The 11,354-nt window shown below is 54.1% G+C and overlaps 1 protein-coding gene across 1 annotated transcript in view; it reads left to right on the forward strand.

The window, feature by feature from the left end:
- The window catches only part of LOC139761507 (uncharacterized), a 29,434-nt gene continuing 18,080 nt past the window's right edge, over positions 1-11,354 (forward strand). Inside the window, exons 1-2 of the mRNA XM_071685771.1 lie at positions 1-322; positions 406-1,036. Coding sequence (XP_071541872.1) covers positions 851-1,036 — 186 coding nt within the window. The 5' untranslated portion in view covers positions 1-322; positions 406-850. The remainder of the gene's footprint in view (positions 323-405; positions 1,037-11,354) is intronic.

Genomic DNA, 11,354 nt, shown 5'->3' on the forward strand with positions numbered 1-11,354 from the left:
CACTTGGTGTAGTGTGGTGAAGTAACTCCTGTCACTCCACTTGGTGTAGTGTGGTGAAGTAACTCCTGTCACTCCACTTGGTGTAGTGTGGTAAAGTAACTCCTGTCACTCCACTTGGTGTAGTGTGGTACATCGGTCACTCCACTTGGTGTAGTGTGGTAAAGTAACTCCTGTCACTCCACTTGGTGTAGTGTGGTAAAGTAACTCCTGTCACTCCACTTGGTGTAGTGTGGTGAAGTAACTCCTGTCACTCCACTTGGTGTAGTGGGGTGAAGATCTACAAGAAATGTCGCGCCACATGGTGTAGTGTGTACCACGCCAGGCGTCGCGCCACATAGTGTGGTAGTGAACACCACGCCAGGCGTCGTGCCACATAGTGTACTGGGGTAGTGTACACCACGCCAGGCGTCGCGCCACATAGTGTGGTAGTGTACACCACGCCAGGCGTCACACCACATAGTGTGGTAGTGTATACCACGCCAGGCGTCGCGCCACATAGTGTACTGTGGTAGTGTATACCACGCCTGGCGTCGCGCCACATAGTGTACTGGGGTAGTGTACACCACGCCAGGCGTCGCGCCACATAGTGTGGTAGTGTACACCACGCCAGGCGTCACACCACATAGTGTGGTAGTGTATACCACGCCAGGCGTCGCGCCACATAGTGTACTGTGGTAGTGTACACCACGCCTGGCGTCGCGCCACATAGTGTGGTAGTGTACACCACGCCAGGCGTCGCGCCACATAGTGTGTGGTGGTATGAGGCAGGTCCGCGCCACGCCACATGGTGTGGTGCTGTGACATCACGTGGCAGGTCAATACAACGTGTGGTGACCTGACCTGACCTGATATGTTGCTGACCCGTGACCTGCCCTTGTTGGTACTGCTGCTGGTGGTGGTGCTGACGGCGTCGTCAGCGGCTGACGGCGGCCACAAGCGGCGCCTCAAGCGTCAGCACGACCGCGCCTCAGCCTCCCGCAGGGAACGCTGGCGGAGGCGCGGCCGGGAGGGCGTGCGCCACGACGCGCCCGTCAGGGTGAGTACTGACTGCATGACCCACCACCGCCCACTCAGGGTGGGCGGGGGTGGGCACCCCACCTACTCTCCCCGCCCACCTGCACCCACTGGTAACCTGGACCTCCTTACTGTCCCACCTGCACCCACTGGTAACCTAGACCTCCTTGCTGTCCCACCTTCACCCACTGGTAACCCAGACCTCCTTGCTGTCCCACCTGCACCCACTGGTAACCTGGACCACCTTACTATCCCACCTGCACCCACTGGTAACCTGGACCTCCTTGCTGTCCCACCTGCACCCACTGGTAACCTGGACCTCCTTGCTGTCCCACCTGCACCCACTGGTAACCTAGACCACCTTGCTGTCCCACCTGCACCCACTGGTAACCTAGACCTCCTTGCTGTCCCACCTGCACCCACTGGTAACCTGGACCTCCTTACTGTCCCACCTGCACCCACTGGTAACCTGGACCTCCTTACTGTCCCACCTGCACCCACTGGTAACCTGGACCTCCTTGCTGTCCCACCTGCACCCACTGGTAACCTGGACCTCCTTACTGTCCCACCTGCACCCACTGGTAACCTGGACCTCCTTGCTGTGCCACCTGCACCCACTGGTAACCCACTGAACACGACGTACGACCCACTTAGCGAGACGGTACGACTCCCTAAGCACGACAGTAGGAACGACCCCTGGGTATGATAGCCATGGAGGGGTCGGGTCGTAGGCTAGGTCGTCATATCCCCCAGAGATTCTTGCTCAGGAGGTCGTACATCCTGCTCAGGGGTCGTATATACCGTCGTGTGCTCAAGGGTCGTATATACCGTCGTGCTCATGGGTCGTATATACCGTCGTGTTTGCTCAAGGGTCGTATATATACCGTCGTGTTTGCTCAAGGGTCGTATATACCGTCGTGTTCAAGGGTCGTATATACCGTCGTGTGCTCAAGGGTCGTATATACCGTCGTGTTTGCTCAAGGGTCGTATATATACCGTCGTGTTTGCTCAAGGGTCGTATATACCGTCGTGTTCAAGGGTCGTATATACCGTCGTGTGCTCAAGGGTCGTATATACCGTCGTGTGCTCAAGGGTCGTATATACCGTCGTGTACAAGGGTCGTATATACCGTCGTGTGTTCAAGGGTCGTATATACCGTCGTGTGCTCAAGGGTCGTATATACCGTCGTGTTCAAGGGTCGTATATACCGTCGTGTGTGCTCAAGGGTCGTATATACCGTCGTGTGTGCTCAAGGGTCGTATATACCGTCGTGTACAAGGGTCGTATATACCGTCGTGTGTGCTCAAGGGTCGTATATACCGTCGTGTGTGTTCAAGGGTCGTATATACCGTCGTGCTCAAGGAACTTAGGGACAAAATTATAGAAAACGAAGGAAATATTATTAATGATAATTATTTAGTTATTGTTATTATTATTATTGAAATCTATAGAAGATTAAAGAAAAATAATGATAATTGACTTCGACTTCGTTGGCCTCAGTTGGTATAGCCACACCAGCATAGGAACACCTTGTGTGTGTGTGTGTGTGTGTCTCTGACTCAAGACTGGTTTACCTTCACATACTTTTCCCCCAGGATGAACAAGTGACGCTACCGGTGTTCAAGGTCCCTTACTTGTTTCTCTTTTTGTCATAGGATGAACATCGCTGCTGCTGCTGCTGAGCAATAATTTTTTTTCCTAGGATGATCAGTGACTATGGCCGGGGCAGTCGTCTTCTTCTTCCAGGAGGGACAGTGAATTTTGTCATATTTTTGTTTACAAAAATTTTTTTTATATATAATTTTGAGAGTTTTTCTTATATTTATTTTAAGATAATTATTTATTTATTTCAGGATGACTTTATGATGCCTTGAGAAGGTGAAAGATAAGAGATGTGGTTGGTATATTAACGATGAAGTTGTCTTTGATGTTAAATTAAGAGATAGAGATAAATACAGAGATGGAAGTAGTGACATTTCCTGAGCCAGTCGCCCTTGGCAGTGTGTGTGTGTGAGTCAGTGTTGCCAGTACGGAGGGTTGACCACCCCCGACACAAACACTGTTGCCAGACAGGAAATGCTTCCTGTCTGGGTGAGGTGGACGGGCATTTTGACGGACGGACGGACGGGGGTTTTGACGGACGAACGGACGGGAGTTTTGACGGACGGACTGGAGTTTAGACGGACGGACGGGGGTTTAGACGGACGGACTGGAGTTTAGACGGACGGACGGGGGTTTAGACGGACGGACTGGAGTTTAGACGGACGGACGGGGGTTGAGACGGACGGACGGGGGTTTAGACGGACGGACGGGGGTTGAGACGGACGGACGGGGGTTTAGACGGACGGACGGGGGTTTAGACGGACGGACGGGGGTTTAGACGGACGGACGGGAGTTTTAACGGACGGACGGACGTTTTGACGGACGGACGGGGGTTTTGACGGACGGACGGGCGTTTTGTTGGTAGGGTCGTACCGTTGTGGTCGTACATACAAGACCAGGACGACCTGCAGGGGCCGGAGTACGACTCAGGACGACCTGAAATATGGTCAGGTCGTCCATGACTCACACAACCAGGAATGTTGTCTACACCCGCCATGTTGGGGTGGGTGGGGGGGTGGGGGTGGGTGAGTGGGTGTATGAGGGTGGTAGGGTGGGTGGGGGTGAGGGTGGGTGAGTGGGTGTGAGGGTGGGTGGTAGGGTGGGGGGGTGAAGGTGGATGAGTGGGGGTGTGAAGGTGGATGAGTGGGGGGGTGAAGGTGGATGAGTGGGGGTGTGAGGTTGGGATGGGTGAGGGTGAGTGGGGAAGGGTGAGTGGGGATGGGTGAGTGGGGGTGAGGGTGGGTGAGTGGGGGTGTGAGGGTGGTAGGGTGGGTGGGGGGATGGGTGAGTGGGGGTGTGAGGGTGGTAGGGTGGGTTGGGATGGGTGAGTGAGGGTGGGTGAGTGGGTGTGAGGGTGGGGGGGTGAAGGTGGATGAGTGGGGGTGTGAGGTTGGGATGGGTGAGGGTGTGTGAGGGTGGTAGGGTGGGTGGGGGGATGGGTGAGTGGGGGTGTGTGGGTGTGTGTGTGTGTGTGAGTGGGTGGGTGGGGGAGGGAGTATTCAGTTCCTACATCATCATCACACATGCTGGACAGACGCAACTTGTGTGTGTACGTGTGTCCGTGTGTGTGTATGTGTGTCTGTGTCTGTGTGTATGTATGTCTGTGTCTGTGCGTGCGTGTGTGTCTGTGTGTATGTATGTATGTCTGTGCGTGCGTGTGTGTCTGTGTGTATGTATGTATGTATGTATGTATGTATGTGCGTATGTGTGTGTGTGCGTATGTGTGTATGTGTGTGTATGTATGTGTCTGTGTGTGCGTATGTTTGTGTATGTGTTTGTGAGTGTGTGTGTATGTATGTATGTATGTGTATGTATGTGTGTGTGTGTGTGTGTGTGTATGTATGTATGTATGTGTGTGTGTATGTGTGTGTGTGTGTGTGTGTGTGTGTGTGTGTGTGTGTATGTGTGTGTGAGGCTATGGTACGAGGGGGTATAAGGGCGTAAACCCTAATCTTGGGGGGGGGGAGGGTCTGTTTACAATGGTGGGTCGTGGCAGCAGACATCACCGTCTGTTTACACTCCCCCCCTCCCCTCCCCTCCCCTCCCCCCCTGACTGACAGACAGCACCTGACAGCTCTCTGGGGGTGTGCTGGGTGGGTGGGTAACACGGGGTCTCTGGGGGTGTGTTGGGTGGGTGGGTAACACGGGGTCTCTGGGGGTGTGTTGGGTGGGTGGGTAACCGGGGTCTCTGGGGGTGTGTTGGGTGGGTGGGTAACACGGGGTCTCTGGGGGTGTGTTGGGTGGGTGGGTAACACGGGGTCTCTGGGGGTGTGTTGGGTGGGTGGGTAACCGGGGTCTCTGGGGGTGTGTTGGGTGGGTGGGTAACACGGGGTCTCTGGGGGTGTGTTGGGTGGGTGGGTAACACGGGGTCTCTGGGGGTGTGTTGGGTGGGTGGGTAACACGGGGTCTCTGGGGGTGTGTTGGGTGGGTGGGTAACACGGGGTCTCTGGGGGTGTGTTGGGTGAGTGGGTAACACGGGGTCTCTGGGGGTGTGTTGGGTGGGTGGGTAACACGGGGTCTCTGGGGGTGTGTTGGGTGGGTGGGTAACCGGGGTCTCTGGGGGTGTGTTGGGTGGGTGGGTAACACGGGGTCTCTGGGGGTGTGTTGGGTGGGTGGGTAACACGGGGTCTCTGGGGGTGTGTTGGGTGGGTGGGTAACACGGGGTCTCTGGGGGTGTGTTGGGTGGGTGGGTAACACGGGGTCTCTGGGGGTGTGTTGGGTGAGTGGGTAACACGGGGTCTCTGGGGGTGTGTTGGGTGGGTGGGTAACACGGGGTCTCTGGGGGTGTGTTGGGTGGGTGGGTAACCGGGGTCTCTGGGGGTGTGTTGGGTGGGTGGGTAACACGGGGTCTCTGGGGGTGTGTTGGGTGGGTGGGTAACACGGGGTCTCTGGGGGTGTGCTGGGTGGGTGGGTAACACGGGGTCTCTGGGGGTGTGTTGGGTGGGTGGGTAACACGGGGTCTCTGGGGGTGTGTTGGGTGGGTGGGTAACACGGGGTCTCTGGGGGTGTGCTGGGTGGGTGGGTAACACGGGGTCTCTGGGGGTGTGTTGGGTGGGTGGGTAACCGGGGTCTCTGGGGGTGTGTTGGGTGGGTGGGTAACACGGGGTCTCTGGGGGGGTGTTGGGTGGGTGGGTAACACGGGGTCTCTGGGAGTGTGTTGGGTGGGTGGGTAACACGGGGTCTCTGGGGGTGTGTTGGGTGGGTGGGTAACACGGGGTCTCTGGGGTGTGTTGGGTGGGTGGGTAACACGGGGTCTCTGGGGGTGTGTTGGGTGGGTGGGTAACACGGGGTCTCTGGGGGTGTGCTGGGTGGGTGGGTAACACGGGGTCTCTGGGGGTGTGCTGGGTGGGTGGGTAACACGGGGTCTCTGGGGGGAGAAGGGGAAACTGACACCACGTTCTTAGGGAGGGACTGGGGCATTCTCTGGGGGGTAAGATGGGGGCAAGACATTCTCTAGGGAGGGACTGGGGCATTCTCTGGGGGTGAGATAGGGGGCAAGACATTCTCTAGGGAGGGACTGGGGCATTCTCTGGGGGAGGTAAGATAGGGGCAAGACATTCTCTAGAGAGGTACTGGGGCATTTCTCTGGGGGAGGTAATATAGGGGGCAAGACATTCTCTAGGGAGGTACTGGGGCATTCTCTGGGGGAGGTAAGATAGGGGGCAAGACATTCTCTAGGGAGGTACTGGGGCATTCTCTGGGGGAGGTAAGATAGGGGCAAGACATTCTCTAGGGAGGGACTAGGGCATTCTCTGGGGGTGAGATAGGGGGCAAGACATTCTCTAGGGAGGGACTGGGGCATTCTCTGGGGGAGGTAAGATAGGGGCAAGACATTCTCTAGAGAGGTACTGGGGCATTTCTCTGGGGGAGGTAATATAGGGGGCAAGACATTCTCTAGGGAGGTACTGGGGCATTCTCTGGGGGAGGTAATATAGGGGGCAAGACATTCTCTAGGGAGGTACTGGGGCATTCTCTGGGGGAGGTAAGATAGGGGCAAGACATTCTCTAGGGAGGGACTAGGGCATTCTCTGGGGGTGAGATAGGGGGCAAGACATTCTCTAGGGAGGGACTGGGGCATTCTCTGGGGGAGGTAAGATAGGGGCAAGACATTCTCTAGAGAGGTACTGGGGCATTTCTCTGGGGGAGGTAATATAGGGGGCAAGACATTCTCTAGGGAGGTACTGGGGCATTCTCTGGGGGAGGTAATATAGGGGGCAAGACATTCTCTAGGGAGGTACTGGGGCATTCTCTGGGGGAGGTAAGATAGGGGCAAGACATTCTCTAGGGAGGGACTAGGGCATTCTCTGGGGGTGAGATAGGGGGCAAGACATTCTCTAGGGAGGGACTGGGGCATTCTCTGGGGGAGGTAAGATAGGGGCAAGACATTCTCTAGAGAGGTACTGGGGCATTTCTCTGGGGGAGGTAATATAGGGGGCAAGACATTCTCTAGGGAGGTACTGGGGCATTCTCTGGGGGAGGTAATATAGGGGGCAAGACATTCTCTAGGGAGGTACTGGGGCATTCTCTGGGGGAGGTAAGATAGGGGCAAGACATTCTCTAGGGAGGGACTAGGGCATTCTCTGGGGGTAAGATAGGGGGCAAGACATTATCTAGGGAGGGACTGGGGCATTCTCTGGGGGTGGTGTGAGGAGATGGGGCAAGACATTCTCTAGGGCCGTTCTCAGGGGGTCGTACTGTCGTCTTTCAGGAGTGTACTTTCTCCCGGGGAAAGTGTACTATATAGGAATCCACTGGAGAAAGTGGACACTTCCTAAATCTCTTTATATTACCAGAAACTATTATATATTTTCCTCTATTGTCAGTTATATCTATCTATCTATCTATCTATCTATATATATATATATATATATATATATATATATATATATATATATAGTGTCTCCTCTGATGATGTGATTATTACACGAAAGTGCACTTGGGAACTTGTATTTCATTTCTCCTGTTATCTCTATGAACAGGGGGGGGGGGAATTGGCAGGGGGATGGAAGTCGTAGTATACGACCCCAGGGGCAAAATACAGCACGACGTGAGCGGAGTCGTACGACTGTATGGCTACGACCAGCCATCATGGCGGGGAAGGTGTGTTAACTACACATTCTTCCCTCCCGCCCAGCCAGCCAGCCAGCCAGCCAGGCCGCAGACTATGAGTCAACACTTTCTCCTCCTGCGGCCAGCGGCGGTGGGGCCGACCGGCGGGTAACTGAGCCGCCCACGAATTTTTGGCGGGTTCTAGGCCAGTAGGCGGGGCATAACCCATCCCCCAACCTCCCTCAGGGCTTTCTAGGCCTCTGATTGGGTGACGTGATTTTTGATCCCCCCTATAAAAACTTGAGGTATCCCTTTCTAGGCCCCTGATTGGGTGACGTGATTTTTGATCCCCCCTATAAAAACTTGAGGTATCTCTTTCTAGGTTTCTGATTGGGTGACGTTATTTTTGATCCCCCCCCCCTATAAAAACTTGAGGTATCTCTTTCTAGGTTTCTGATTGGGTAAGAGTCTTCGATCCCCTTAATTCTACTTTATCCCCCTAGAGGGAGGCCTGTTTGGCTCCTGATTGGGTAAATATTTGTCATATACAGGCAGGTGTTTGTCACCTGTGGGCAGGTGTTTATGTCGCCTGTGGGCAGGTGTTTATGTCGCCTGTAGGCAGGTGTTTGTCACCTGTCGGCAGGTGTTTGGTGACACCCGTGGACAGGTGTTTGTTATCACCTGTGAGCAGGTGTTTGTTGTCACCTGTGGACAGGTGTTTGTGATACCCGTGGACAGGTGTTTGGTGACACCCGTGGACAGGTGTTTGTGACACCCGTGGACAGGTGTTTGGTGACACCCGTGGACAGGTGTTTGTTGTCACCTGTGAGCAGGTGTTTGTTGTCACCTGTGGACAGGTGTTTGTGATACCCGTGGACAGGTGTTTGTGACACCTGTACGCAGGTGTTTGTGACACCCGTGAACAGGTGTTTGTGACACCTGTGGACAGGTGTGTGTGACTCCCGTGGACAGGTGTTTGGTAACACCCGTGGGCAGGTGTTGGTGACACCTGTGGACAGGTGTTGGTGACACCGGTGGACAGGTGTGTGTGACACCCGTGGACAGGTGTTTGGTAACACCCGTGGGCAGGTGTTGGTGACACCTGTGGACAGGTGTTGGTGACACCCGTGGACAGGTGTGTGTGACACCCGTGGACAGGTGTTTGCGACACCCGTGGACAGGTGTTTGGTGACACCCGTGGACAGGTGTTTGTGTCACCCGTGGGCAGGTGTTTGTGACACCCGTGGACAGGTGTTTGTGACACCCGTGGACAGGTGTTTGTGACACCCGTGGACAGGTGTTTGTGACACCCGTGGGCAGGTGTTTGTGACACCCGTGGACAGGTGTGTGTGACACCCGTGGACAGGTGTTTGGTGACACCCGTGGACAGGTGTTTGGTGACACCCGTGGGCAGGTGTTTTCTTAATCGTTCGGGTAATTAGCAATTAAGGAACGTGTTAGACCAAGCTGTCGTAATTACCCTGAACCATCGTTTGCGCTCGTTAACTAGCGAGGAAGAGGAGGAGGAGAGGTATAGAAAATGGGGTCGTTACGACTTGATTAGGAATTCGCGGTGTTTTATTTTCAACTCTATTTATCGTCATGCATTAGGGTCGTATGTGACGTCGTGCTCAAGGGTCGTACCGGTATACTCAGTGGTTTAATGTCGTGCTCGATGGTCGTACTCAAAGGTCTTAGCGTCGTCCTCAAGGGTCGTACTGTGTCGTGCTCAAGGGTCGTATCCTTTGTCCTCAGTGGTCGTACCCTCGTGGTCGAGGGTCGTATTGTGTCATCCTCAAGGGTCGTACTGTGTCGTCCTCAATGGTCGTACTGTGTCGTCCTCAATGGTCATACCCTCGTGGTCCAGGGTCGTACTGTGTCATCCTCAAGGGTCGTACTGTGTCGTGCTCAAGGGTCGTACCCTCGTGGTCCAGGGTCGTACTGTGTCATCCTCAAGGGTCGTACTGTGTCGTGCTCAAGGGTCGTACCCCATACTCAAGGTCGTACCCTCGTGCTCAAGGGTCGTACCCATACTCAAGGTCGTACCGTCATGCTCAAGGGTCGTACCTTCGTCCTCAAGGGTCGTACCCTCATGCTCAAGCCTTAACTATGCAGTAATGTGATTTAACTCCAAACGACCTATTGTATATTAGGGGGGATACGACTCTCTTCCCCCTATTGTATATTAGGGGGGATACGACTCTCTTCCCCCTATTGTATATTAGGGGGGATACGACTCTCTTCCCCCTATTGTATATTTGGGGGGATACGACTCTCTTCCCCCTATTGTATATTAGGGGGGATACGACTCTCTTCCCCCTATTGTATATTAGGGGGGATACGACTCTCTTCCCCCTATTGTATATTAGGGGGGATACGACTCTCTTCCCCCTATTGTATATTAGGGGGGATACGACTCTCTTCCCCCTATTGTATATTAGGGGGGATACGACTCTCTTCCCCCTATTGTATATTAGGGGGGATACGACTCTCTTCCCCCTATTGTATATTAGGGGGGATACGACTCTCTTCCCCCTATTGTATATTAGGGGGGATACGACTCTCTTCCCCCTATTGTATATTAGGGGGGATACGACTCTCTTCCCCCTATTGTATATTGGGGGGGATACGACTCTCTTCCCCCTATTGTATATTAGGGGGGATACGACTCTCTTCCCCCTATTGTATATTAGGGGGGATACGACTCTCTTCCCCCTATTGTATATTAGGGGGGATACGACTCTCTTCCCCCTATTGTATATTAGGGGGGATACGACTCTCTTCCCCCTATTGTATATTAGGGGGGATACGACTCTCTTCCCCCTATTGTATATTAGGGGGGATACGACTCTCTTCCCCCTATTGTATATTAGGGGGGATACGACTCTCTTCCCCCTATTGTATATTAGGGGGGATACGACTCTCTTCCCCCTATTGTATATTAGGGGGGATACGACTCTCTTCCCCCTATTGTATATTAGGGGGGATACGACTCTCTTCCCCCTATTGTATATTAGGGGGGATACGACTCTCTTCCCCCTATTGTATATTAGGGGGGATACGACTCTCTTCCCCCTATTGTATATTAGGGGGGATACGACTCTCTTCCCCCTATTGTATATTAGGGGGGATACGACTCTCTTCCCTCTATTGTATATTAGGGGGGATACGACTCTCTTCCCCCTCCCTCTCCCTTACTTCATACAGCTGTTGTTGTCAAAATCCAGGGGGGGAGGGGGGGAAGGTGCTGGATAACGACCCCCCCTCCACCCCCTCACCACCATCACGTGACCCTGGAGGCGGCAGTAGCGCCGCCAGCGGCCGCAGACGGAACCCGATCAATCACTTCCGGTAGAACATTCTGGAAGACGTTGCAGAGAGGGGGGTGCGATCCCCCCCATCCCCCCCTCAAACCTCTCGTCTCCCAGGGGAAGAACGAGCTAAGCCACACTACCCTTTCCCCTCCCTATGTTTCAACGCTACTGTCAGCTATCTGTGTTATGATGGTTCATAAGACTATGACCCTTAAAGGGGATTTCCGGACTTATTGATCTGCATGTGTCGCCTAGGTTCCTCCGCACGGGGGCATATAGTGTCACCGTGACGTGGATGCCATGCTTCGCCTTGTAAACATTGCATCTATGGTCGTTTATCCATCATCAACACATCTGCCTTTAGCCTTAATTGAT

This window comes from Panulirus ornatus, chromosome 40, assembly GCF_036320965.1.
Source record: "Panulirus ornatus isolate Po-2019 chromosome 40, ASM3632096v1, whole genome shotgun sequence".
Classification (NCBI taxonomy): Eukaryota; Metazoa; Arthropoda; class Malacostraca; order Decapoda; family Palinuridae; genus Panulirus; species Panulirus ornatus.